Here is a 26,967-nt window from a genome sequence, read left to right as displayed (position 1 = left end):
CCGCAGAGGCACAACATTGGCGTTGAGACATATGATGCCACCAAGTGGCGAGTCCTGCTTTTAAGTTTCTGTATTCAGTCTGACACCTTGGGAATATTCACAATGTGAGGGATCTGCGGTTAGAAATATCCATCAGAAATAAAATGCATCCCAAAAGTCCAAATTTACTGGTACTCATTTATCCAACCTTGGAAAGATGGAATTCGGAACTGGCATTGGTCGGTAGTTAATGTAAAGCACTGAGCCATCTTATGGTTGGCTTAAATTACCACTGAGCCATGGTAGAATAAGGTAGGACAGGGAAGAACTGGAGGCACAACATAAACGGGGTAAAAGAGTATAGGAAAAAGAAAAGAAAATTGTGATAAAAAAACGAAAAGAAGGTAGAAAACAACAAGGTATGACAGATGACAGAACCAGTAGAAGCATGGGATAGGTGGAATGAGGTGGAGAGAGTAAACGAAGGATGAAAACAGGAAGAACATATGGAAGGAAGGAGGGATTGAGAGATGGAGGAGGTAGACGTTTGAGAGGCAGCAGTTGAGTAATAAACGCACCACATTGCTCTTGCTTTCGGGCTCCCTCATTCAGCCTGTGGAGGCAAGCAACAAGCTCACACTAACAGATGTGTCACATTTGACTGTGAATAGATGAGCTTAGGTGTGGTGGGAACAGTGGTATAATGCCCAAAGTCTTCAACTAACTATTTCATATATAACAAGTGCCTTTCTCAGTGCTGCTTATCACAGTTCTTCTGGTGATGTAAGTTCTGTGATAGCACAAATTAGACTTTGATTTGATTGTATAATTTCAGTGGAATGGTCGCTGCATGCCTGGAGTTGCTGATATGCCTAAACATTCAAGCAGAGGCAATCTCAGTGGGAGGAAGCCTCTCCGCCAATCCAAAGGAAAGCTGAGCATAACAAATGTTCATAGTTCAGCCCTGTTTATTCAAAGGTGTGGACCAAAGATTGCTGGCCTTAAGCAACAAGAAAAGAATGCAAACCACAGAGCTTTCGGAGATAACACTAACGCTCTTTTTGATCACCTGCCAGAATTGCATAAGCCCTTTCCACCTGTAATTGCAATCCAAGGCCCGTGCGTCTGAAATGGGTCAGCCTTTTTTACTGTGCGGCCTTCCACCAAATGGCAACAGGAGCTTACTTGCTTTTTTTTTAAAATATATTTTTATTGGGATTGAAGTACAGTAAAAGGACAAATAGAATTCATACAAAATTACAGAATGTTAATAGCTCGCAATACAAGTGATCTGCAATAAATATTCGGAGGGTAAAAGTTCTAAATGTTCTGTTCAGGGGGACAATAAAAAGTGGGGCATTACATCACACCAAATAGGAAGCCAGAAGTATTATAATTAAATTCAAAAACATATCATATACATTAAACTCTAGCCAACCTCCAGTTTGTTACCGGGTCCTGTCCCCGGTAACAGGAGCTTACTTGCAATGCGTTCACTGCAAACGTTACTACACGAGTCCAAGTTACTACAAAAGAGCAGTTTGTGAATACCAAAAAGTAGTAAACTTACTCAAAAGTGTATTTACTACAAAAGTGCCATTTGTGAATACCAAAAAGTAGCAAAATTACTCAAAATTGTATTTTGCTACAAAAGTACAGTTTGTGAATACCAAAAACTAGTAAACTTACTCAAAGTGTAAGTTACTATAAAAGTTGAATTTCTCTATAGCTCTTTATAGTAAGTTTTGTAGTACTACTGCAGCACTACAAAACTTACAACAAAGTGCGGGTTGTGATTCGGCCCCTTTATCTTTACTACAACTAGTTTGACTGTATTGTACTGTATCTGGTCTAATTCATTGCACAAGCTCATTTTAGGTAAGACTTGACTGCTCGAACAAACTCCCCCAGAGAGTCAAGGAGGGCTTTGAAGGCAAACTTTCCACTGCAGGATGAGTACCTAGTGTCTTCATTTGTATGGAACAGTTGTGTTATTACTGAAGGGTCCTTGTGGCTGTAAATGTCAGGGGAAAACATTTTGTAATGTGTATTCAAACGTATTATTTATGTAATCTACAAGAGGCGATGTGCAAACCTGATTGGTGTGATTAAATATAACATTCAAATGAAACCTGGTATTCAACAGCAGTTCTTACCTGTTGTTTACTTGCTTGAACATTTAGGAGGGCACACAGCTTCCTGATGTCTGAGTGGTCTCTGGATTTGAATATAAGATCCACAATTGATTAACAGTATGAAAAATAGATTGCATCATAGCATTAAGTTGTCAAGGGCAGCTTCTAGGAATGACCACATTTGGCATGCACTGTACAATAGCTAAGCATTTGATTTTCAGTAGATTTATCAATACTGGACATATGAATTAGTAATCACAAGGTGTTCTATTACATTCCTTAGATTGACTCTGATCCACATCATGCAGGCACTGCTTCAGAGAGGGGGAACCCTTTCAAGTATTTAAACTCCGCTCCACACCAGACTGTCTGTGCAGTGAGAAGGTTTCTTTTGAAAAATGGGAAAAGAACTTATATCTGGAAATTAGCCTCTGCCTCAATATTCCCTCACTGGACAGAGGTTGGAGCTAAAAATGCAAAACGTTCCCACCTGGGCCAACAGTATCTTTGTGACTGGGCAAACAGAAACCCACTGGAGGGTAAAATATTTTTCAAATTGACTACATACCCCAGCATGCATTGGAACTAACGAACTTGATCACAAGGGCACACCGGAGGCCTATTTAAGTAAATTAAGTGCATGCACAGAGTATGTGGTGGAAATAAACTCTTTCTGAATGCTGGCCTCTGATGAAAAGCAAGAAGGCTTTGAAACGCGTAAGGCCGGGAGATTTCTGCACGAGATGGAAAGCTGCATGTTTCTGAAAATAAAGGTGTTGTGCATCTACCTGACAGCGGAGTGCGGCTTTACTTCTAAGCACTCTTTGGTTTTCATATGTATATATATATATATATATATATATATATATATATATATATATATACTTTATTCGGCATCAGTACAATACCAAAAAAGTGCACATAAAAAAGAGATTGAATGAATGGTTATTTATAATGCGCGGACTTAGCCCAAGGGCATCAAGGCGCAGACTAAAACATAAAATATGACTAGACAGTTACAGATACAGAAAAACAGACAGCAGCTGAGATTCAGTCGTAGGCCTGGGAGAAGAGCCACGTCTTCAAGAGCTTCCGAAAAATGATCAGAGAGGGTTGGTTGGACAGCTCGGGGGGGAGGTTATTCCACAATTTAGGAGCCAGAGTGGAAAAGGCTCTTCCTCCCCATTTCGCTTTTTTGAATCTGGGGACCGCCAAAAGATTTCTTGAAGATGATCGAAGGGTTCTCTTGGGGGAGTAAGGGCTGACTAGAGCCTTTATGCCTTCGGAGCCAGAGCCGAAGACGGCTCTGTGCGCCAGACATATAATTTTGAAGGAGATCCTGTGATGAATGGGCAGCCAGTGAAGGTCCTTTCTGGCCTGAGTAGCAGACAATAGCTTTGGAAGGTTTAGGACCATCCTGGCAGCAGAATTTTGGATCATCTGAAGCCGATGGAGGGCTTTCTTATTGATGCCCCCATGCAATGCGTTGCAGTAATCGAGCCTGGAAGATACCAGGGCAACGGTTGCCTGCTTGCGCCGGTCAGGTGACAGATAGGGGGCGATCTTTTTAAGTGTGCGGATGGTATTACAGCAGGTGGATACAGTTCTGTTTACCTGGAGTTCAAAGGAGAGGGCCGAATCAAAGAGAACACCGAGGTTCCTGGCCGAGTTGGTGGGTTGAGGACAATCTCCTAGGGAGGGAGGCCACCATTCCTTGGACCAGATGTCAGGGTTCCCTCCAAAGATTAAGACCTCCGTCTTCTCACCAATGAGCTTCAGGCAATTACGCACCATCCACTCAGAGACCTCTTCCATACAAGTTCGAAATTTGAAGGCGGCCTCGGTGGTTGGTGAGGTGGAGGAAATAATAATTTGGGTATCGTCAGCGTAAGATAGTATTTGATACCCAAAGGATCTTATTACCTCGGCAAGTGGGGTTACGTAGATGTTGAATAGCAAGGGACTCAGGGCTGAGCCCTGAGGAACCCCACATTGCACCTCTTGGAGAGAAGATAGGAAGCTACCAAGCTGTACCCTTTGCTGTCTCTGCGAGAGGAAAGAAGACAGAAGGTTAAGGGCACTTCCCCTCACTCCTATTCCCTTCAACCGGTCGACCAGGATAGGGGGGGATAGGGTATCGAAAGCTGCCGTGAGGTCGAGGAGCACCAGCATAGTTGTCCTGCCTTTGTCCACCTCGGTGCGGATGCTGTTAGCAACGACCGTAAGCGCGGACTCGGTGCTGTGAGCAGCACGGAACCCGTGCTGGGAGATGTCAAGCAGGCCCGAAATTTTCGAGATATGAGGTCAGATGAAGGTGGAGGTGGGCCTCAAGCATCTTCGCAGGAGCGGGAAGTAAAGATATTGGTCGGAAGTTTTTTAGGACTTCCGGGTTTAACGAGGGTTTCTTCAGAAGGGGCTTTAAAACTGCCGCTTTCCAAGGAATTGGGAATGATCCCTCGTCAATGGCCATATTCATGATTTGTAAGAGAGGAGAGAGGACAGACTCTTTGCAGGCCTTCAAGATTTTTAGGGGACAGGGATCAAGAGGGGAGCAAGATTTTGTATCATCGAGAAAGTGATTACGTTCATCAAGTGATATATGAGGGAAGCTGGAGAAATTAGGCTGGGAATCAGAAGAATCAGTGGTCTCAAAATGTACGGGAGAGGAGGGGGATAATAGTGTTGGCGTCTAATGCAGAATTGCAAGATTTGAGGGAACTATAGATGTCCTCGATTTTAGAGCGGAAAAATCCTGCAATATCGTTGCAGAGTTTTTGGGAATCATTCACTGATTCTGTTGTTTTGGGGGTGGCTAAAGTGTCAATAATTTTAAAGAGTTCCCTGGAAGATTTCAAGGAGGCGGTGATTTTGTTAAAGTAACTCTTTTTTCCTTCATCAATAGCTTTTTTGTATTCTTTCAAAGCGGATTTATGTAGATTTTTCCTCAGTGGGTCCTGGTGAGCATACCAGGCTCTTTCTTTCTGTCTGCATTTCTGCCGCAGAGATCTGAGTTGTTCCGAGAACCAAGGTGATGAGGGGCTCTTTCTGGCTGAGTAGTGTTTTTAGAGGGTGCTAGCGAGTCTAGGGCATGACTAAGCGTGGCAGACAGAGCCACCGCCGCCTCATTGGTATCTGTACCAGCGAGGGGATGAAAATCAGTCCGGAGGGGAGCAAGCGTAGCATTAGTTACGTTGTTATAGTTCCTCCTAGTCTCCCATCCTTTGGTATTAGTAAGATTGGAACCGGGAAGGGTAGTTGTAAGCAGGAAGGGAATGGCCGCATGGTCGGACCAGGACAGGGGAATTGGGGTGTCGATCCCCACTCTGGTGTCGTTTGTAAAAATGCCGTCTAGAGTATGTCCAGCGGCGTGGGTAGGACCCTTGACTAATTGATCAAGTCCACATGCTGTTAAAGCCTCTGTTAATGCTTTGGTAAGATTATCCTCAGGTAATTCAAGATGGAAATTAAAGTCACCTAGGAGGGCGAGCTTGGGTTTGCTAATGAAACGTTCTAGCAAGGTGAGTAAGTTATGACAGAAATCGGTTTTTGGGCCAGGGGGCCTATAACAGAGGATACCAGTGAAGGAGGCAGAGGGAGCTAATTGAATTGTGAAATGCAGAGCCTCATATTTCTCATTAGGGGATGAAAGGGGGTCAATCCGGCAGGTGAACTGGTCTTTACACAGTATGCCCAAGCCTCCACCCCTGCGATCAGTACGGTCCATTCTGGTCAAGGCATAGCCATCAGGAATAGCCTCCACAAGGTCAGGTCCGGCCGAGGTGGATCCCCAGGTCTCTGTAATGAAGACCCAGGCAGGTTTCCTTTGTACTACAAAGTCATTGAAAGCGATTTTGTTTTTAATCAAAGATCTGGCATTGATGGGAAAGCCAGTTAGATTGTTCAGGTGTTCCAATGATTTAGCCTTGGCCTGACGTTTTCCGGGAGGTTTAGGGCAGGCGCGTGGGGAGGAGTAGCAACAAAAAGTGAAAAGAGAGGTTTCCTCTGGAGGTAGAGTGTGATGACAAGGCATAGGTGGCGGTCTTAGTGAGAGCATGGTGGTGAGCAAGCCTAGGTTTTGAATGGCGGTGGGGGGGGGGGGAGAGAGCGTCCAGCCCATCCTGCAGCGCGTCCTCAGCGCGGACAGGCGCAGACGGGCAGGACTCTGGCACGACTCCGGCCCGAGTCCGGCGCGTCCGCTGATCACGTCCGCTGCGCGGAGGCATGGACGTACCCTTTTATATGCAACTAGAGCGCGAGAAATCACAGCCACACACAATATGGCCGCCGCTAGTCTGTACCCGGGACCAACTCCACAGCGTCAATACTCGGCTGAGAGTGGCCCAGGGCAGCGGGGAGGAGGGGGAAGGAGTCAGCAATAAAGAGCTTATTCAATCAAGCAATTTAAGGCACTGTTGCAAATCAGTTTTAAAAGCGCCGTTTTACGCAGTATTTCGATTTACAAGTAAGTTTAAAAACAGAGCAACACAACCTCCCGGTTTCTGCCTCAGGAGGGACACAGACATTCAAATAACATAGGTATCACAATGAGACAGACCCAAGCTAAAATACATATAGAAAACATTTACTGATAAAACCCGCTCTCTAATGACAATCTTATATTTTTAAAAAGGAATTGGCATCATTAAATAAAATGTTAACACTTGCAAAGGTTCAATTTCCTAGCAGGAGACCCAGTAAGTATTCATTTCTTTAAAAGGTGCCCTCACCCATACAATTCATTTACAGGACATTTGACCTAGCTGTACTAAAATCAGTTAATTACTCCTCACCTCTGGTAGGTCAGCCTACTCATTCTAAGGACAGCAACTAGAGGCTCCCACCCCCTTGAATAAAAGGAAACAATTCCATCTCCATTTATTTTATGTTTGTGTTTTATAGAGTGCGAACTTGACCTGTGAGGGTATTAGAGTGCTTTACATGGTATACAGTGATACAAATAAAAGTGTAAAGTGCAGAAATATACAAGATCAACATGTAGGGTTACAATCACTAAGAAAGCTTGTAATAGCACAAGGACCCATGTGATCTCGGCGTGAGGAGTTAGTGATCTGGGAGAGCGGTAGTCTTGGATTAGTCAGGCAATGCGGTGGTTGCGAGTAGGCCTTAGATGAGGAATTTACCCATGAGGAAGGTTTTGGCCTCGTTTTTGAAACGTGCTAGAGAAAGGATTCTTCTGATGGCAGGTGGGAGAGAGTTCCAAATTCTTGGTGCTGCTCCAATGAACGCCCTGTTGTAGGTTCTATTTTTCTGAAAGGAGGCGGTTGGAGTAGGAGGTTTCTAGCGGACCGGGAGTTCCTGCTTCCTCCAGATATCACTAATGTCTGTTCCAGATAGGCGAGGGAGTTTGTGTATAGGGCCTTGTGTGTAATGCATGCATGTTTCACCTGAATTCTGGCCTCTAGAGCGAGCCAGTTCAGTGCTTTAATGTGTGGCAAGATGTGGTCGAACTTCCTAGTGCCTGTAAGTAGCCTGGCGGCCGCGTTGAGGCAGGCTTTTAAAGGCGGTAAGGAGATCTTGGGCAGTCCAGTAAGGGTGGAACAGCCATATTCCAGTCTGGAGATGACTAGTGCTTGAACTGCCATTTTTAGGTCAGGAGCATCGATGAAAGGTTTCAGCTTCCAGAGGTAGCTCAAGTGGAATCTGGCTGCTTTAGCCATTGAGTCAATGTGGTCTCGCATGTTCAGGTTGCAGTCGAGGATTATACCCAGGGATTTGGCAGAGTCCACAATGGTCGGTGGGCAGTTCAGGGCTGTGATGGGCTTGATCCACTTTTGAATCTCCGGGTTGGCTTTTGAAGGGGAGATTAGGAGAAATTCAGTTTTCTTTGCATTAAGTTTGAGTTGGTTATTGGCTAGCCATTGGACGGTCATTTTCAGGGTCTCATTCAGGCAGAGGATCTCCTTAAGCGAAGAGATATTGATGTATATTTGGCTATAGTCCGCATATATATGGTAGGAGATGTTGGCAGTACGGAGAACTTTGGTGAGTGGCTCTAGGTAAAGATTAAAGAGGGTGGGGGACAGGGTTGAGCTTTGGGGACTCCGACCGTGACCGGGGTGGGAACTGATAGTTTGCTGGTAATGAGGAATCTCTGAGGATTTGGGGTTGTGGAGGAAGGACCTGAACCATTCTAGTACCACGCCATCCAATCCCATCCTGAATTTGAGGTGTTCAAGTAGTTTTTCATGGTTGACCGTATCAAAGGCAGAGGATAGGTCAAGGAGGATTAGAAGGCAGGTTTTGCCTTGGTCTAGGGCTTGGAGGGCATCATCCACGATGTGGAGCATAGCAGTTTCAGTGCTGTGCCCTGGTCTGAAGCCAGATTGAAAGTCATCAAGTAGGTGGAAGTTGTTGATGTGCTGACTTAGTTGCTGTTGTACACACTTCTCCAAAACTTTGGCAAAAAGCGGGATATTGGAGATAGGTCTGAAATTGTCAGGGAGGCTGGGTTCAGTGAGGGTTTTTTCAAAATGGAGAGGACTTGGCCGGCTTTCAAGGGGTCCGGGATCAAGCCTTGCTGAAGAGAGGCGTTGATAATTGTAGTCCAGCAAGGGACGATGGATTGGGAAATAGCAGCGAGGCAGTTGGAGGGTAGCGGGTCGTTGAAGTGGTTATTAGGCTTTAAGGTAGAGAGGATTTTTGAGATAGTATCTTGGGTATAGTATTCGAAGTCCGTCCAGTGGGCTTTGTTCTTTGGAGGGGCTAGGACGGTTTGTTCGGAAGAATGGGGCAGGACGGCAAGAGGTTGGGAGTAGGTGGTGGTACTGAGTTCAATCCCTAGTGCCGATATTTTATCAGCGAAGAAAGAGGAGAATTCATCTGACGATATTAGCGATTTGGGGGATTCTTTCGGTGTTTTTGCCAGTTTATCAGATTGGAGTTTGACCAGTTCGAAGAGCTTTTGGGGTCTATTCTTGGCGTTCCCCAGTTCCGATCTGAAATATTCTTTTTTGCAATTGAGGATGTGCTTATTGTAGGCATTTCTCGCCTGGCGGAGGAGTTTTAAATGCGTTGCTGAGGGGTGTTGTCTCCAGATTCTTTCAGATTGCCATAGGGATCTCCGCTCCATATTGAGGGAGCCAGTGAACCACGGGTTTCTGTCTTTGATTTGAGTTCTTTTTAGTTTAAGGGGGGCAAGGTCGTCCAGAATGTTTGAGATGGTTGACGAGTAATGCTCATTGAGGTCGCTGACCATGGTTATGTGCGAAGGGGGGGGGGGGTCGGATTTGCAATGGGACTCTAGTCTCATCAGGTCGAGATTCTTGATATCTCTGGTCCAGCGTTTGGGAATCACCAGTTGAGACGACTTTGTCTTGCGGGCCCCAGGTAAAATGAAAGAGACGGAGTGATGGTCAGACCAGTCACAAGGGTCTATGGAGATGAGCTTGACTGCGAAGTCCTTAGAGATGATCCAGTTGAGGATACCCCTTTTGAGTGAGTTGGCAGTGAGCAGGCTTGAGTCAGGCCTAGGTCACTTAAGAGGTCTTTGATGGCGTTGACGTGGGGATCTTTAGTGTTGTTCCAGTGCAGGTTGAAATCACCCAAGAAAACCACTGTGGCATTGGAGGAAATCTTTGTTGTCATGATTTCCAAGAGGTGATCAGTGAAAGAGTCGTAACATCGGGGGTAGTAGAAAATGTGCAGGTTACAAAGGTGTAATGAGTTGCTGCTAATGGAGAGTGCGAGGTATTCGCAGGAGTCAGTGGAGACCGTTGAGAGTTCTGTGACAAGCAGGGAGGATCGGTAGATACAGGCAATGCCTCCTCCTTTCTTGCTGGAGTGTCTGTCCAGTCTGGCGATGTAATAATTAGGCGGGATTAATAAGTCCAGACAGGGGGAAGAGTATTCGTTTAGCAAAGATTCAGTTAGTATGGCTATGTCTAGGTTTTTGTCCAGGACGAGTTCAGCAATATCAGCGGCATGTTTGACTGCTGAACGGCAGTTGATTAATAGACCAGATAGGGGGGTGTCTGGAGGAGTGTCAGGAGTCTGGGCGGATAAAGATACAGTCGCGAGGTTGCTTTTTACCACACTTCTGTTATGGAGAAGTGTGAAGGAGGCTTGCCTGTTAGGGTTGATGGTGACTGTGCTGATGGGGGGGATGGCTGGAACAGAGTTGTGGTCTTAGAGGATGGCTAGGATTTGGACTACCCCAAGTCAAAGGTCTGTGCTTGAAATTTTACATGACACTCACCCCTTTTGCCCCGACTAGTGATTGTTGGCGGTGTTGTCTCTTCCTGAAGTGGGTAATAGTGATGGTGGAGTGGAGGAGTACCTGCTTGGAAGTCTCAGCAGATGTCCCTGCTGAGGTCAGTGGTGTGGACCTGCTCTTCCTCTGGAGGGTGCACCTCTATGGTGTTGAGGCTTTTGGTGATGCTGTTGTTGAGGGGACTGCTCACAGCAGGACAGATGAATCTGCTGGTATTAGCAGTGACACTTCTCTGATAATCTTAACCAAAACCTAGAGATTCATCCCTAAGATTCTACCTTAAAGGTCGCTGCCTCGACCTACGATTGTAGGAGTATCAAAACAGAATCTATACAACTAATGCATGCTTAACATTTTCTATTTGATGTCCAGTGTCAGAAATGTATGTCTTAACCATAACACATGGGAAACTGATATGGCTTTAGGATAACCACTGAACAACAGATTGGTGATCTTTAATGGGCCCCTGGTTATGGCAATAGTCCACAATGTGACCTCAGTGAATACTTTTCTTTAGTCAAATCCCTACCCAGTTTCCCACAATAAAGGGTCTTATCTTCCTAGAAGAGCTGTGGAGCTTGTCACCTTCATTGTTGTGGATGTGATGCTACATGTGTTCCTTCCTATAGTGTCCTTTTAGTGATTCTTGCAAGAAGATAATGTTGTTCTTAATACACTCCAGTGCATAACAGTCCCTGGTAATATGAGAGATAAATCAGGTGGTGGATCTATTTTCATGAGGTCTGCTGTTAGAAACATCTCTCATCACAGGTCCTTCCAAGTATTTTCTACTGAATAGGTTCAGATATAACTGATGATCTGATCTGCTGAATAGCAAAGAAGATAGTAAGGTTCAATGAAGAATAGCAAAGAAGATAGTAAGGTTCAATGAATCCAAAGTAAATATTCTGGTATCATAGTAACATCCTTAATACCGACTTTGGGAAAAAGTGGCCGCAGGAGGATTCAAAATCTAGTGTCGCTCCTCAAGGAGTAGAGCCTTCTTGCTGTTTCTGGTGCAGTTTCAGGTGAACTAGGCTTAAGAACTGGATAGAAAGGAAACCATAGTAGGTATTTTTCTTGGTGCCCCCATCATGAAGGAATTGGATTGTGTTTCTTTTTAAGTGGCCCACTTCTGTGGCTGGGCCTATCGCTCACGACAGGAAGGGCCTCAAACTGCAACAAGGAAACGTCAAGATTTTGCCTTTCAAATTCACCCATTCTGGCAATGTGGGTAGCTTCTGTATTTGTGGCTGAACTCAGCCAGTAATGCATTTAATGATTATAAATGGGTGATTGTGGCACAAGGCTTTGCTGCACACAGCCACAGCCTCTCTACCCAATCCTGACAACACTTTCAACCTGTCACCATCTCCTTTTACTGCACTTCCTCTTTGACTTACTGCAAACATTAGTAGAAGTCCTAAATCCAAGATGCTAGCCCGTATTCCATCAAGAAAGCTGTTGACTCTTCCAGTCAAGATTTGTGGCCCACGCCCATCACCTTTGATAACACAATAAGATTTCCTGAGCACCACATAATTGGAGTATCTTGTTCCATCAATCTGATAGGTCCAATGGTTATTTTCAGAAAACGTAAGTTGATAGTACATGAATTAAGAGTCCAATATATGAAGACACCGTATAGGTCACCGACTCGCAAAATAGCGTTTGTACATACCACCACCCTTTTTTGCAGTCACAAACGGACATTTTCCTCTTTGCGACCGCAAAAAAACACTCCTACATCTACACCTTGGTCTTTTATTTCAAGGTATTTATTAAGGAGAATGCAAGACTTCATTTTTGGCACATGAGGCAGAGGCATACTTATTCAGTTAGGCCAAAATAAAAGAGCACATAGCTGATCATAGCCTAAAATCAGCTCTTCTGTCTTGGAGGTCTTGAGCTTAAGAATGTTATTGCTCAATCAACACAGGACAAAGGCAAGATATCCCTGCACAGAGTCTTGTAGCCTCCGCGGAGGTCCATCAAAGACCAGGACCTGTGTCTGCATACGTGATGTCCTCACACACAAAGGAGAAAATGATTATCAGCAAACTGATGGTTATTGCCACATTCCATGTCTGGAATGACAGGAATCAAAGCGATGCCTTGTTCAAGAAGGGCAGAGGATTGAACGCTGGGACTTCTGGATAAAGAAAAGTAAGACAGTGGGTGGGTACTGGCAGCGAGCAAGACTTTGGCACTCCGATAGGGCTCTGAGAGCTAGGCCTTTCTTATGGTCTCAAAATGCGGCTTATCATGTTAAAACTACCTCAGTGAGGTGACCACCTTGATGAATTGTCAGAGAGGCTAGCAGACACACATGTACATAGAAAAACTGCTGCGGCATCAGACACTGTGCTGGAGTTTCATCCACAGGCATCTTACGAGGAGGCAAGATGGCGGGTTGCAGGACTATTCAATGCCAGCGGTGAGAGCGTGGATGCCAGTCGCAGATCAAATATTGGGGACCTCCTGGGGAGTTAGGCATTATTGGATACCTCCTGGGGGTTAGGCATTATTGGGGACCTCATGGGGGTTAGGCATTATTGGGGACCTCCTGGGGGGGTAGGAATTATTGGGGACCTCCTGGGGGGGTAGGAATTATTGGGGACCTCCTGGGGGTTAGGCATTATTGGATACCTCCTGGGGGTTAGGCATTATTGGGGACCTCCTGGGGGGTAGGAATTATTGGGGACCTCCTGGGGGGTAGGAATTATTGGGGACCTCCTGGGGGGGGTAGGAATTATTGGGAACCTCCTGGGGGGGGGGGGGGGTAGGAATTATTGAGGACCTCCTGGGGGGTTAGGCATTATTGGGGACCTCCTGGGGGTTAGGCATTATTGGGGTCCTCCTGGGGGGTTAGGCATTTTTGGGGACCTCCTGGGGAGTTAGGAATTATTGGGGACCTCCTGGGGGGTTAGGAATTATTGAGGACCTCTTGGGGAGTTAGAAATGCCTGCTAAACCTAGCTCAGCAGGGACTGTCGCAAGAAGAGCGGACCTGTGAACTGGAACAGTGTGGCAGAGGAGAAGGCTCTGGGATCTGTTGCGCTGAACATCAGGCCTGATGGAGGTCCTGCAAACGGATGAGACAGGTGCCAGCAGAAGGCAGGGTGACTGCTGAGAGGTCACAGAAAATTGCAAGCAGGACAGATTTTTTCTCCACCCACGGAGAGTGTTCAAATTGTAGAGAGAGGATCTGAGGTTCAGCAATCTGCCAAAGGACAGAAAGAGAGGATGGAGGGCCTACTGGGGAAAGTGGAAAAAGCCCTCGATGCTAAGGAGGCCCATTTGGGGAAAATGGAGTCCAGGGTTGTAGAGCTGGAATCTGTCACGAAATTACCTGACACCAGGATGTGGTGCCTGGAAAATGAGAATGGAGTTGTTGAGGTAGTGATGGAGCATAAAGAATTCAAATACACTGTGAAGGGTGCAGTTCTTCTCCCAGACATCAAAATAGAGATTCTAGAAAACAGCCATAAGGCGTACAACTTTAAGGTACTGGGCTCCCATTGAACTGGGACGCCTGTTATGGAGGGAATGTGATCTCTTTTCAATAATCGTCTCACTTACCCCATATCTACACCCTTTACCCCATAACCCCCCACCAGAAAGTGGAGGCGTGGACATGAAAAGAAACGCTCATAGGCTTCCCATCAAAATCCTCAGCGGCTGCTGCATCATCGAACAATGTCACCACTATGGCTGATCTTCGGGCTCCCAGATTAGTCGGTTCTGGGACAGAGTGCAGTTGCTTCCAATGCTGCCTGAGCTGGGCCAGAAAGGGCCAAGACTAGATTTACTGGTTATAAATTTACAGGAGTATGATTTGATAAAACTGACGTAGAGCTGATTAAGAAGATGGTGAGTTTCAGCTCAGAAAGGCTGGTCTGCTTTGGGCCTGGATCTGGATACCGTTATTACTGCAAAGATGAATTAAGAAGCCATCAGGCAGTGGGATGTTTGTTCAAGGTTAATAGTATGCTCTGCTTCATTGCAATCAGACTTTTATCAAGGAGATGAAAAGAATACCTGTGTCTTGGATGCAGTCCCCAGGCCTCTTCTTAAGAACCTCGTTACCCTCGGCTGTACTCACCAGTACCACAGATGAAGCTGCGGGAGTAATGGCTGACAGCACAGTAATGTGAAAGGTGGACACTGCACTGCCCATGGTATCAGAGGCACGCGTGGGAGTGCGCACAGCCTCATAGGGATGGCTTGTCATGGTAAGTGGAGGCAGGGTAGGTAAGGCAGGGTTGAAGTGATATTTTGTGGTCTCCGATTTGATGAAAGGTGCATGGTTACCTTTTTCCATGACTACTGTTCATGCTTAATTAATTGAAAACATAAAAGGGGTTGTAGAGTACACACTATTACACAGACAGACAAATTCATTTGTTGTGAAAAACTGCCCTCACTCACATACCGAAGTATGTGACATGCTTCATTATAGGGCCTGCTTGCAATACGCCCTGGTGTAGCCACACACAGGACGGAGCATAAGGAAGGGGAAAAAATAATAAATTCCACACAACAAAACGTACAACCATATAATTCAACACAAACTACATGTAACATATAATGTGATGAAAGACTGTGCACATTACCAAGTGACTGAAACTGATAGTGCGACAAAAAGGGGTGCAGTCAATTAGAAGTGGTTAAAACTGATTAAGGGTGCCAACTAAAGAGAAATAATTTATTCAACGTTCCTTGGTACCCCTATCAGGATTAAAACTTAAGAACTCAGGATGGGTAATGTCTAATGAGGAAAACAAGGTTTCTCTAGACTTCCCTCCTCATACTGCGATAGTCAACATGTTTCGACCGATTAGTTATGCCTCAAAAGGTCACTCCGGTCTTCATCAGGACTGTCGTAATCAGTGTCACTTACAGCCCTACCGTATTTCGGTTGTTGGGCCCCAAGAACAGAGCCGGTCTACCTAGATCTGTGCCCCTCTTGTTACGTGTCGAGGTTGGTTCCAGTAATCCGGGAAAACATTAACTGGAGATGAACAAACAGAGATAATAAAAGCACTCTATAAATACACTCGAATTAATCTCTTAACCCCATCACCTCAAGACCTCACTATTGTGGTTAGTTACATGATCCAAGTAGTGACAGTACACTCACTCTGCTTCTAACCTGGGTTCTAAAAAATGCCCCCTCGGGTGTGGAAGCCCATATCACTCGTTAATTGTTATTATTATCGGTGTATGTCATATATAAAATCCACTGTGTGCATCCACACCTGCTATCCATCACTCCGTGTTTACCATCAATCCACTCATCTCAACCGTATCAACTCTTCAAACGGGCCGTAGTGAAAAAGCCAGTCATGTTACTCACCGAGTTTATGCAATTTATAAACTCGAACTGGTGTCTGACAGGAGGGTCTCCCAAGAACACAACCTGCAACCACATGGTATAGTTGGGAAAAGTAGTCACAGGCCTCATGACCCCAATGGCGTTGCAAGTATCGAAGCCTGTCATAAGCCGTGGGACAGCTGGGTATTAGATACTACCCCCGCCGTCACCAACAGCCCATCCAGACTCCCCCTAAACTCCATCTCCTTACTGTTCCGAGGGTTCGCCCTTTCGTATCCGCCTGCTTTCCGTCACACCGTGTAGATGGATGTTCGCGGTGCCGGCTGGATTTTAAAAGGTTGAGTCAGAGCGCTTCCATCCTTCCGTTCAATGTCGTCCCACGTGATCAGTCACGTGGGGATGTCATGACGTCGGGCGCGGCGTGTGCTCCACGTGGGGATGCTGGGAGCTGTAGTTTTCCCCAGCCATTTCGTGTCAGAACAGGTCGCTTTAAAACGCTCTTCGCGTGACATAAATGCCACGCATTAAGTGAAAAGTGCGGGTCCTAAAACATAGGAACTGCAAAAGGCTCCACCCAATGTTGGTTGTGTCCTCAAATTATTATTATTGGCACGATGAGGTTCTACATCGTGCATGTGTCTCAAAGTCAATACTCAATCATATCGATAAAAACACAGATCTTCCAATATAACATCCGGTGTATCAGAAAAACCCCTACTGTCTACCCAACGTCTGCCATGGTATATCGTCATTGAGCCCATGCTGGTGGCTCTTCAGACGGTAGACCCATCTTTGTTCATATTGTAGCAGCACTCTCTGATCGTCCGTCTGGTTCCTTCCTGGGGGGACTCTTCCTATAATTGTCCACTTCAGATCTTCACTGCTGTGTCCAAGCTCAAGAAAGTGTGCTGTAATTTAGTGTTGGATTTTCTGCACCTTATCGTGCTGCGGTGTTCAGTTATTCTAACGCGCACCTTCCTGCTGGTCATCCCTACGTACTTGTTCTTGCAGGGGCAAGTTATTAAATAAATTACCCCTTGCGAGTTGCAGTTCGTGTGGGATCTCTGTTCCCAGGGTGTTTGGAGTCCCAGATCTATAAAGTGGGTGTTGCTAGTGAGGGGACATACGCTACATGAGCCACATCTTGTGTGACCCGTCAGTCTGGGCAAGCCTGCCACCGTGGTTGTGTCATTCGCTGCCCCAGATCCCTGGGTCTAGTATGTATGAGTAGATCTTTCAAATTTTGACTTCGCTTGAAGGAGAAGAGGGGTGTCTTTATACTCATGCCCCCTGAGTTCAATATTCTCCAATTCTTCAGTACCACACGTCTCACATGTTGTGACGCTGTATTGAAAGTTGACACAAACACCGGTTTCTTTGATTGGGGTCTAATAGCTTTAGAGAGCAAAGAGTCACGGTTAGCATTAAGTGCTCTTTTTCTAGCTTTTTTAATGACCCTCAACGGGTATCCCCTCTGTTGAAGTTTCTGCGTCAAGTTATCAGATTCCGCATTAAAATCATTTGTATCTGAACAATTCCGACGTAGTCGGAAAAACTGGCCAACTGGCAAATTTTCCCGTAATGATCGGGGATGGAAACTCTCAAATGCCAACAAGGCGTTTTTATCAGTGGGCTTGTGGAATACTTTGGTTTTAAGGATCCCTTCGCATGGCTCTATTACTAGATCCAAAAATGGTACTCTGGTCTTTGTGACGGTCGAAGTGAAGTGGAGGAACGGATTTTGAGCGTTGAGCCATTCTAAGAATAGCTCAACAGGTGTTATGTCTCCTCTCCAAACAACCAAGACGTCGTCTATATAACGCCGCCACAACCTCAAGTTCATTGCCCAAGGCCAATTTGTGTCCAAGACAGTCAAGTTCTCAAATGCCCCCACATATAACCCAGCTAAACTGGGAGCGAATATGCTCCCTATGGATGTTCCGTGGGTTTGGAGGTATAACTCCCCTTCAAATTCAAAAAAAATTCTTTTGAGGGCGATCTCAGCCAAGTGTAGGACAAAGGCTCGTGGTGTTTCGTACGGCCATTCCGCTTCAAAAAGCAATGATTCTAATACCCTGAGAGTTTCCAACTGCGGGATACTCGTATAAAGGGCCTCAATGTCGAGCCCTATAAGAAATTCTGTGCCCGGATCAAATGGGACCTCCTTCAGTAGATTTAAGATGTCCAAAGTGTCTCTTAAGTAAGTGGGCCATTGCTGCACCATCGGTTTCAAGAAAAAGTCACAAAATTGCGAAAGAGGTTCCAACAGGGACCCCATCCCGGAGACAATAGGTCTACCAGGAGGAGTTCTCACTGTTTTATGAATTTTGGGGAGGGTATAAAAGTAGGGAGTCCATGGTTGCTTGTTAATTAAGAACTCCGCTTCATGGTCAGTAATCCAATCACTTGTTCTAGCCTCTTCTACCATGGTTACAGTCTCCCTAGTAATCACCTCTGTGGGGTCCTCCCTCAATTTACGATATGTCCTTGAGTCAGCCAAAAGGCGGATACACTCTTGTCGATAGGCCTCCAGGTCCATAATCACCGTGGCCCCGCCCTTGTCCGCAGGCTTCAAAACAATATCTTTGTTATTCCCCAACTCCTTGAGGGCCTGTTTTTCGCCATTGGAAAGATTAGAGAAGTGTCGGGACTGCGTAAGATTAGAAGTTTCCAAGTCATGGATAACTGCTTGTTCGAAAGCAGCTATCTGGGGAGGAAGTACGGCCAACTGTGGTGTAAATGTAGACTTAGGACGGAATGGTGTGTCCCCCTTCACTACCACCTGTGGTTCGCGGGCCTCGTGGTCACGTTTTCGGCGCTTTAGCTGCAGAACTACATCACCAGAATGCCTGCCGTGTAGTCTGTCTTCTGTCTCCATGTATCAGCCTCTTCCTGTTTCCTATATCTGTCCCTCTCGGGAAGCTCTCGGTGCTTGTCACCTGTGTGCCTGCCTTTCCCCATACTCGTTTGGACCTGAGATGCCTGCCTGATAATACCGAGTGGATTATTCATTGGAATTTCGCTGTAGTGGAGCCGCGCTAGACGCTTTTCGCTAACGCGGCTTGCCTATGCCCTCTGACCTTGGGAGCCGCGCTGAGAAGCCACGCTGGGAAAGACGCTCTCAGTTGCTGCAGTAAGATCGAGCCAATTGACTTGATGAACCGCGTAGAGAGAAGCCGCGAGAAGGAGACGCCCGCCACTATCGCGGTAAAACTGTGCTCTTTGATCTGGGTAGCCGCGAGAGAGAGACACTCTCAGTTAATGCATTTTGTACTGTAAAATTAACCAGTGATTTACCTCTCCACAAGCTATCACCGAGGTAACTGGGTCTGCTAGTGGTACTAACAGAAGAGCATTCTAGCTCTTCTCTTTTTTGTTCATTATTGTTTTGTTTCATTCTGAACACTGAGACTATTGGATAATAGTTGAACTCTGAGCTGTTGAGAGACTCGAATAGTATTCCTTCCTACTCACTAAGGAGAACAGATACATTGTATCCAGAGGAGTACCGAGGATTTGTGCATTGTTTATCAGAGCAGGAAGAGACGTCAGTTGGGGAGCAAATTAGCTTCCTATATAACAGGACTAAGACTACTGCCCTTAAGAACTGTTGTTCTCTGAACTCTTATGTTTCTTTTACCTTTGCTTTATTTTTTCCTTTTTGTGCCCTTTTTTACTTGGATGTTTGTGGCAGCTTATATCAGTGAGCAGCCTCTCTCCTTTATACATATAGTCTATGATAGTAGACATAAGGGGGGGTTGTACTTACAAGTGTTTATTGTGTCTCTATGCAGGAAACAGAATGCAGACATAGTGAGGAATACCTAACCTGTCTTCGCCTGCAGTAGATGGTTTCTGGCTGCCAGTCCGTTATGTTTTATTTCTCCACTTTTCCCCTTCCCTGGGTGAGGTCCTCAGAGGGGAGTGTTATGTACATGACTCACTAGGGGGGCCGCTCCTCGGGAGGAGAGAAACTAGCTACTACATCGCTCCTGCTGTACCTGATTCATAAGGTTAGTCAATCTGCCGAGATTGTGACAGAGTGACAAGCCCACGTACTCTTACGGCCCAAGCGATGGACACCAACACAGTCTTGCAATCCGTGTTGGAATCCCTTACAGCACTACGGGTAGAAGTAGACGCAGTTAGGGGGGAGAATCTTGACATGCGGAATGAGATGGGTACTCTTAGACGTGAGGTTGCCGGATTAGCCAGGTCCAGTCCCACCAATTCTAGAGGAACACATTATATCAGAGAAGCTGCATTACCCCCCATGCTCAGGCACATTCCCACTCAACCCAGGGAGTGCAAAGCTCTTCTACCATTCAGGTTATTCAACCGGTTCAATTACCCTTGGCACCTCCAGAAAGGTTCTTAGTGGATCCTAAGAAATTTGGCACATTTCTAGGACAGTGTAAGTTGCACTTCATGTGCAAACCCTCTGTCTTCCCTGATGATCATTCTAAAACAGCATTTATGTTGTCCTATTTAGGAGGCAACGCTGCGAGTTGGTCGTTTCCTCTGATTGATAGAAATGATCCGGTACTAGCTAGTTTTGATGAATTCTGTGAGGAAATCAGGACGGAAACTCCTGCAAGTACACTAGCAAGTGGAGGAAGAATAATGAGGGTCAACGCAATCACTACTCTTCCGGAGGTCTACCGGAGGAACCAGGACGTCTTCAGCGAGAAAGAAGCCAGTAAGTTACCCCCACATCGGGAATACGACTGTGTTATTGAATTGGAACCAGGAGCTAACATCCCCTGTAGTAGGGTATACGCCCTAACCGAGGCAGAGAACACTTACTTGCAACAATATCTGCAGAAGCTACTGGAGTCTGGATTTATTCGTCTGTCTACGTCCCCTGCATCATCACCTCTATTTTTCATCCCTAAGAAGGAAGGGGGATTGCGAACATGCATAGACTACAGAGCTATCAATAGAGTAACCAGAAAGAACAGGTACCCTCTGCCTTTGATTCCAGTCCTGTTGGACCAGTTAAAGGACGCAAGAATATTCACCAAGTTAGACCTGCGGTGTGCATATCACCTAGTGAGGGTCCGCAGAGGAGATGAATGGAAGACTGCTTTCCGCACCAAATACGGGCTCTATGAGTATCAGGTCATGCCCTTTGGCCTGTGCAATGCCCCAGCGGCGTTTCAGTTTTTTAGGGATGAGGTGTTGAGGGGCTTGTCGTCGATATGCATCGTCTATATCGACGACATTTTGATTTATTCCCCTACACAGAAGACCATGTTAGGCATGTGATGGAAGTTCTGGAACGATTGCAGCGACATGAGTTGTATGCCAAGCTAGAGAAGTGCTTGTTTCATACCACAGAAGTGGAGTTCTTAGGCTATGTCATCTGCCCGAATGGAATAAAGATGGATCACAAGAAGATACAAGCCATCATTCAGTGGGAATCTCCCTCTTCGGTGAAAGCCTTGCAGAGCTTCCTGGGTTTTGCAAACTTTTACAGGAGATTCATCAAAGACTTCTCTAGGATCATACAGCCATTAACCCATCTATTGAAGAAAGGAGCGGTTTTCAAGTGGACTGACCCTGCCGAACACGCCTTCCAAGCTCTGAAGACACGCTTCGTCACAGCCCCAGTTCTACGACATCCAGATGCCAGTCAGCCCTTCGTGATGGAGACGGATGCATCATATTATGCTATAGGAGGCATCCTATCGCAAAGAAACCCAGACACAGGACAACTTCATCCAGTGGCATACTTCTCCAGGAAAATGTCCTCCTGCGAAATAAACAACAGTATCACGGATAAAGAACTGCTGGCTATTAAGAGAGCGTGCGAGGAGTGGAGACACCATCTCATGGGGGCCAGACACACTGTGGAAATCTTCACTGATCACTGGAATCTCCTCTTCTTGAAAAGCGCAAGAGCATTAACACCACGCCAGTTACGGTGGTCTTTGTTTTTCTCAGATTTTGATTTCGTTATCAAATACCATCCGGGCCCACAAAACGGTAAAGCTGATGCCCTTTCAAGACCGGAATCAGCGTTAAAGGATCTATCTTCAGATAACAACGACCCTCCTGTCATTCTTCAAGAGGCATCCTTCAATCCAACTATTTCGGCAACCACATGCTCCTCTGAGTTTCTGAAACAAGTCTCAGAGAAAGTCGGAGCTGTTGATGTGCAATCCTGGATAGCTAAAGAACCGATGCAGAGAACATTGAGAAACAAGCTTCTCTTCAGGGATAGACCATTGTATGTACCTGAGACAGAACTACGGAATCAAGTCCTACAATGGACTCATGACTCTTCTTTATGTGGACACATTGGGGTTTAAAAAACGTTACAAACCACTTCCAGATATTTTTGGTGGGAGACGTTACGGAAGGACATCGAAGAATATGTGGCTAAGTGCCCCATATGCACTCAGGCTAAGGCTCAACATCAAAGAAGTAGCGGTTTATTACGTCCCATGCCGATACCCCCTGCACCATGCACCATGGCACCATGGCACACAGTATCCATGGATTTCATCGTGGAGATGCCTCTCAGTTTCTGGCTGCCAGTCCGTTATGTTTTATTTCTCCACTTTTCTCCACTTATCCCCTTCCCTGGGTGAGGTCCTCAGAGGGGAGTGTTATATACATGACTCACTAGGGGTGCCGCTCCTAGGGAGTAGAGAAACTAGCTACTACATCGCTCCTGCTGTACCTGATTCATAAGGTTAGTCAATTTGCCGAGATTGTGACAAAAAGACCCTCAATCTTAGATTATGAAAAAATACAGCTAAATCCTGTCGTAGTTTGAACAAATCAGGATAATTGGTGGGAACAAATCCCAACCCCTTGTTAAGTACATGTTCTTGCAGACAAGGGGTAGGAAGAAAGATTGACCACTAGAGAGGGTCGCGGCTCGAATTCGGCAAGGTGACCTGTGCCATGCTCCTGGTTACCCGCTGGGTGATCTCCTGGTCCTGGTCGGCCCAGTTCACTCGTGCTTGGCCCTTCTGCTTGCCTCGTTCCTTGCCCCGGCCTCTCGCTAAAAAAGGCCCCTGAAAGTTCTGGAACTGTGCATTTTGAAATTCCGGATTCTGGAATCTTTGATTTTCAAATTGTTGGTTTTGGTAAGGACCTGTGGGGGGATAGCCCATCATCGGCCAATTATAGCCCTGATTAGGGTATTGTTGAAAAGAAGGAGGAAAAAACGGTGGTCTAGGACCCCGCCAATAGCCTCGTCCTCTACCTCTCCTTTTAGATGGAAACTCGTTATCACTACCCTCACTCGAGCTGCTGGTGGTATATTGGCGAGGACGGCCCTGCTGATTGCTCTTATTGCCCTCTTCTGATTGGCATACTCATTAGATGTATAAGGGTATGCTTTTTCTCTACTGAAATTTTTTAAGTCTTTCTGGAGCTTAGAGATCTTAGAATGGATCAAATAATCTCTATACTTGGAGCCCTGCTTCCGTTGTCTGTATTTCTATTAGGAGGGCATCAGCTAGTCGCTTGGCTGTACAGATGATTAATACCAGCCAATCTCGAGTGCACTTCCACGAGACTAGCGCCCAGTCCCGTCTGAAGTCCTCATCCTCCAAGAAAATTAAAGGCTCGTTGGTGACAAGGAGGCCCCTTAGAGTCGCGTTGACCCTTAGGTACTCGGTGAGGATAACCCCATGTAAGATCGTCTTGACCAGTGTTTTCTTCAGATCCAAAAGGGTATCCCACCCCTCCCCCTGCGCCAGTACTGCCGTGACTGTACTGTCGCCTAAGAGAGAAGGTCCGGCCAAAATGTCAGAGACAATATCGTCCCCAAAGGAAAGTCCCGGAATCAATGCCATTTTGTATTCAATCGAGAAAGATGGAAGACAAGATTAAAGTTACTATCTATGTCCCCAAAGTTTCCCAATTATGCATCACTCGGTTGAGGGTATTCAAAAAGTGGAAATTGATGGAGAGAGACGAACGAGTAGTAAACTGCTACAGTGTATGCCCTATGCTAACCCTAGCACAGGGCTCCGAACAAAAACCCCTGCGGCTAAGCTGCCGCTCTCAAGATACTTTACAACATGTTTCGACCGATTAGTTATGCCTCAAAAGGTCACTCTGGTCTTCATCAGGACTGTCGTAATCAGTGTCACTTAAGGCCCTACCGTATTTCGGTTGTTGGGCCCCAAGAACAGAGCCGGTCTACCTAGATCCGTGCCCCTCTTGCTACGTGTCGAGGTTGGTTCCAGCAATCCCACACGAACTGCAACTCGCATGTTTGACCTTTTGAGGCATAACTAATCGGTCGAAACATGTTGACTATCGCAGTATGAGGAGGGAAGTCTAGAGAAACCTTGTTTTCCTCATTAGACATTACCCATCCTGAGTTCTTAAGTTTTAATCCTGATAGGGGTACCAAGGAACGTTGAATAAATTATTTCTCTTTAGTTGGCACCCTTAATCAGTTTTAACCACTTCTAATTGACTGCCCCCCTTTTTGTCGCACTATCAGTTTCAGTCACTTGGTGATGTTCACAGTCTTTCATCACATTATATGTTACATGTAGTTTGTGTTGAATTATATGGTCATACGTTTTGTTGTGTGGAATTTATTATTTTTTCCCCTTCCTTATGCTCTGTCCTGTGTGTGGCTACACCAGGGCGTATTGCAAGCAGGCCCTATGATGAAGCATGTCACATACTTCGGTATGTGAGTGAGGGCAGTTTTTCACAACGGATGAATTTGTCTGTCTGTGTAACAGTGTGTACTCTACAACCCCTTTTGTGTTTTCATGTGATTTTCATTGGGGGTCCAGGGTGGTAGAGTTGAGTTATTTTTGGCCCTCTCCCCTCCTACGTGTAAAGCATGCTTAATTAATTCCATCCAGTGATCTATTTTTAATTCCTTGCTGGGAACACTGATTAACGACTGCATACAAATCAATAATTAAAAAAAATGGCTTGGCATCAAGAAGCCTCAAATTAAGAATTAAACAACAAAACGAGGAAAACAAAAAAGGAAAATAAAAAAGTGAGAAAACAAAAAATTAAATATAATAAATAAGTGGGGGTGGATTACCTGAACTAATCTGAGCCACTGGTAATTACTCGGAACCGTATGCAAGAACCAGCCAAATAAATGGGTGTCATTATCTCTCACTAAATAGTCTGTGGGGCACGGAAGAGCGCGAAGTCTGGTGTCGCCTATATCTCCTGGTCTGGCCCTGAGCGCATATGAAACAAGCAGAAACAATTGTGTGTGTCTATATCTGCAAATGCACTTTATTGTGCACGCACACATTTGCTTTCTTGATTTAGGGCATGCAAGCAATTAAGCTCGCCCCAAACAGAAGTATGTACAAATTAGGATAAAGGAAATTAATTTGGCCTTTTGTGCCTCTAGTCCTTGTAATCATAAAGTGTCCATTTCAGCGTCTCATTCCATATGCGTTTTTTTGTGTGTTCAAAAGTTTTTAATTGGTTGTTTCCCAAACAATGAGTACACAAAACAGACATAATATAAAGCACAATACTACAGACTGACACAATAATCTAACAAATAATAAACCTTAAAAAAACCAACCTAAAATACAAAGTACATTTCTACATCCAGCATACACTGCAGATAGGCTACTATTTGGTGTTGCAATGACATAACCTATCTGGTTGCCTGTGGTAGGAAATAATTAATAGTAGTAGAAGTTGTTATATATATATAGGCTTGGTTATGGACCGCCCCTTTGTCTTCCTATCACTTAAGGATTTCAGTTCACGGTGGTTTATGCGACTCAAAATATGTATGCAGGCTATCCCACATGTGTCTGAGGGGGGTTTCCATGGTGAATTTTGGAGGGCAATTGTGTCAGCGCCCCTAAGGTGGGAGACCCAATTTAACCAGCATGTAAAAGTCGCTCTCTTTGTGACTTTCCAATTATTTAAAATAACTTTGACTGCTGCCATCAAAAGAAGATCTAGTAAGGCCCTGTCGTTATCGTACAAGGATTGGACTCTGAGGAAGCCAAATACTAGTGTAGAGACTTCTTTTTTAAGGGAGCATCAGAATAATTTAGAGATAAAATCAAAGATACATTCCCAGAATGGTGTTACGCATTTGCAGTGAAACGCCAGATGTGCAAGGTCCCCTGTTTCTTCTCTACAATTCCAACAACTGGAATCCCCCTAATCTTCTGCAGGGGTAGGCGAGCTGGTGTCCAGTATGCCTTGTGCAGAGGCCAGAATTTCTTATGCGTTACTTTAATAAAACGTTGTCACTACATTCACATTGGAAGGAATGTGCTTGGCCTACCTGGGAGATGAGGCTGGACTTTTCTTTTCTGTTGTCTTTCCGTTTTTCTTCCCCTTCTTGTCCAAATCCGGCATTTTAATTCGTCAATTCCCCCGAGTTACCATTGCCTGCCTTCACCAATCAGAAAGGAGAGATTCAGGGTTACAAACCGCACAGCTGCAACACTGCCACATTCATTTAAAAGAGTCTAAAAAAACGAGCCATACTGCACGGACAGGACACCGATGTCCAGGGAATAGATACTGATTCTAACAGAAAAGGCAGGTTACGTCACAAGTGACAGCCGGGATAGCGCCAGATGGCTGCTTGTTCCATCCCGACGGGATGAAGGAACCCCTGTAGACATCTGCATGTGTAGACGAGTGAGAGAGGCCATAGACATGAATGGGGATGATGTGATGAAGTGTGAAAGCAACTAGCAAAATAGCAACCTAAGAAGAGGCATGTTATTACAAAATGATAGACCGTTTTAAAATGAGTAGTTTCCATTAAAACTGCTTCTGATTAAACAAACCTTGGCTCCCCTCTCTCGTTGCGAGGATGGGAGTTGTTAAGGCAAGGCGTTGATAAAGCCTCAGGAGACTTAAAAACAGAAATTCATGATAACGTACTACATAGCCGGCCTACCCACAGTGAAGACACACCTACAGCATCACAATATTTCTGGAGCGGATGTGGGATGGGAGGAGACGCCGTGCACATGTGGTGGGAAGGACGGAAGCGGTCATCCCTTTGGGCCTCAGTAGGGAGGACACCACCAGGGACCCTTCCACTGGCACTGCCCTTCAGTCCGAGTGTGTATCCTGGTGTGTGCACAATTTACAAAACTCTGCAAGTGTGGGGGCTGCGAGGTGAGCGATGGCATGTCATTGGATGAGATCAGACCCTCCGCCATTCTCTCAGTGGGTGAAAACTGCGCTCAGTACTCACCACGGCAGACCTCACTGGGGCCACCTGCTTTGTGGCATAAAAAGAAGATTTAAAAAGAAGCCACCACATATCCAGGATAGAGAAATTAT

At 45.6% G+C, this 26,967-nt stretch overlaps 1 protein-coding gene across 1 annotated transcript in view; it reads right to left on the bottom strand.

Moving 5' to 3' along the window:
* NEK10 (NIMA related kinase 10) overlaps positions 1 to 26,967 on the bottom strand; it is a 1,232,468-nt gene that overhangs the window by 1,167,627 nt on the left and 37,874 nt on the right. The window contains exons 2-3 of the mRNA XM_086942130.1: positions 25,949 to 26,059; positions 2,136 to 2,196 (exon numbers count right to left, since the gene is read on the bottom strand). Of these exons, the coding sequence (XP_086798256.1) occupies positions 2,136 to 2,196; positions 25,949 to 26,022 (135 nt within the window). The 5' untranslated portion in view covers positions 26,023 to 26,059. The remainder of the gene's footprint in view (positions 1 to 2,135; positions 2,197 to 25,948; positions 26,060 to 26,967) is intronic.

The sequence above is a fragment of the Lissotriton vulgaris genome, chromosome 10, assembly GCF_964263255.1.
Source record: "Lissotriton vulgaris chromosome 10, aLisVul1.2, whole genome shotgun sequence".
Classification (NCBI taxonomy): domain Eukaryota; kingdom Metazoa; phylum Chordata; class Amphibia; order Caudata; family Salamandridae; genus Lissotriton; species Lissotriton vulgaris.
Note: the sequence above shows the minus strand (reverse complement) of the source record. Positions and strands in the feature narration are given on the sequence as shown.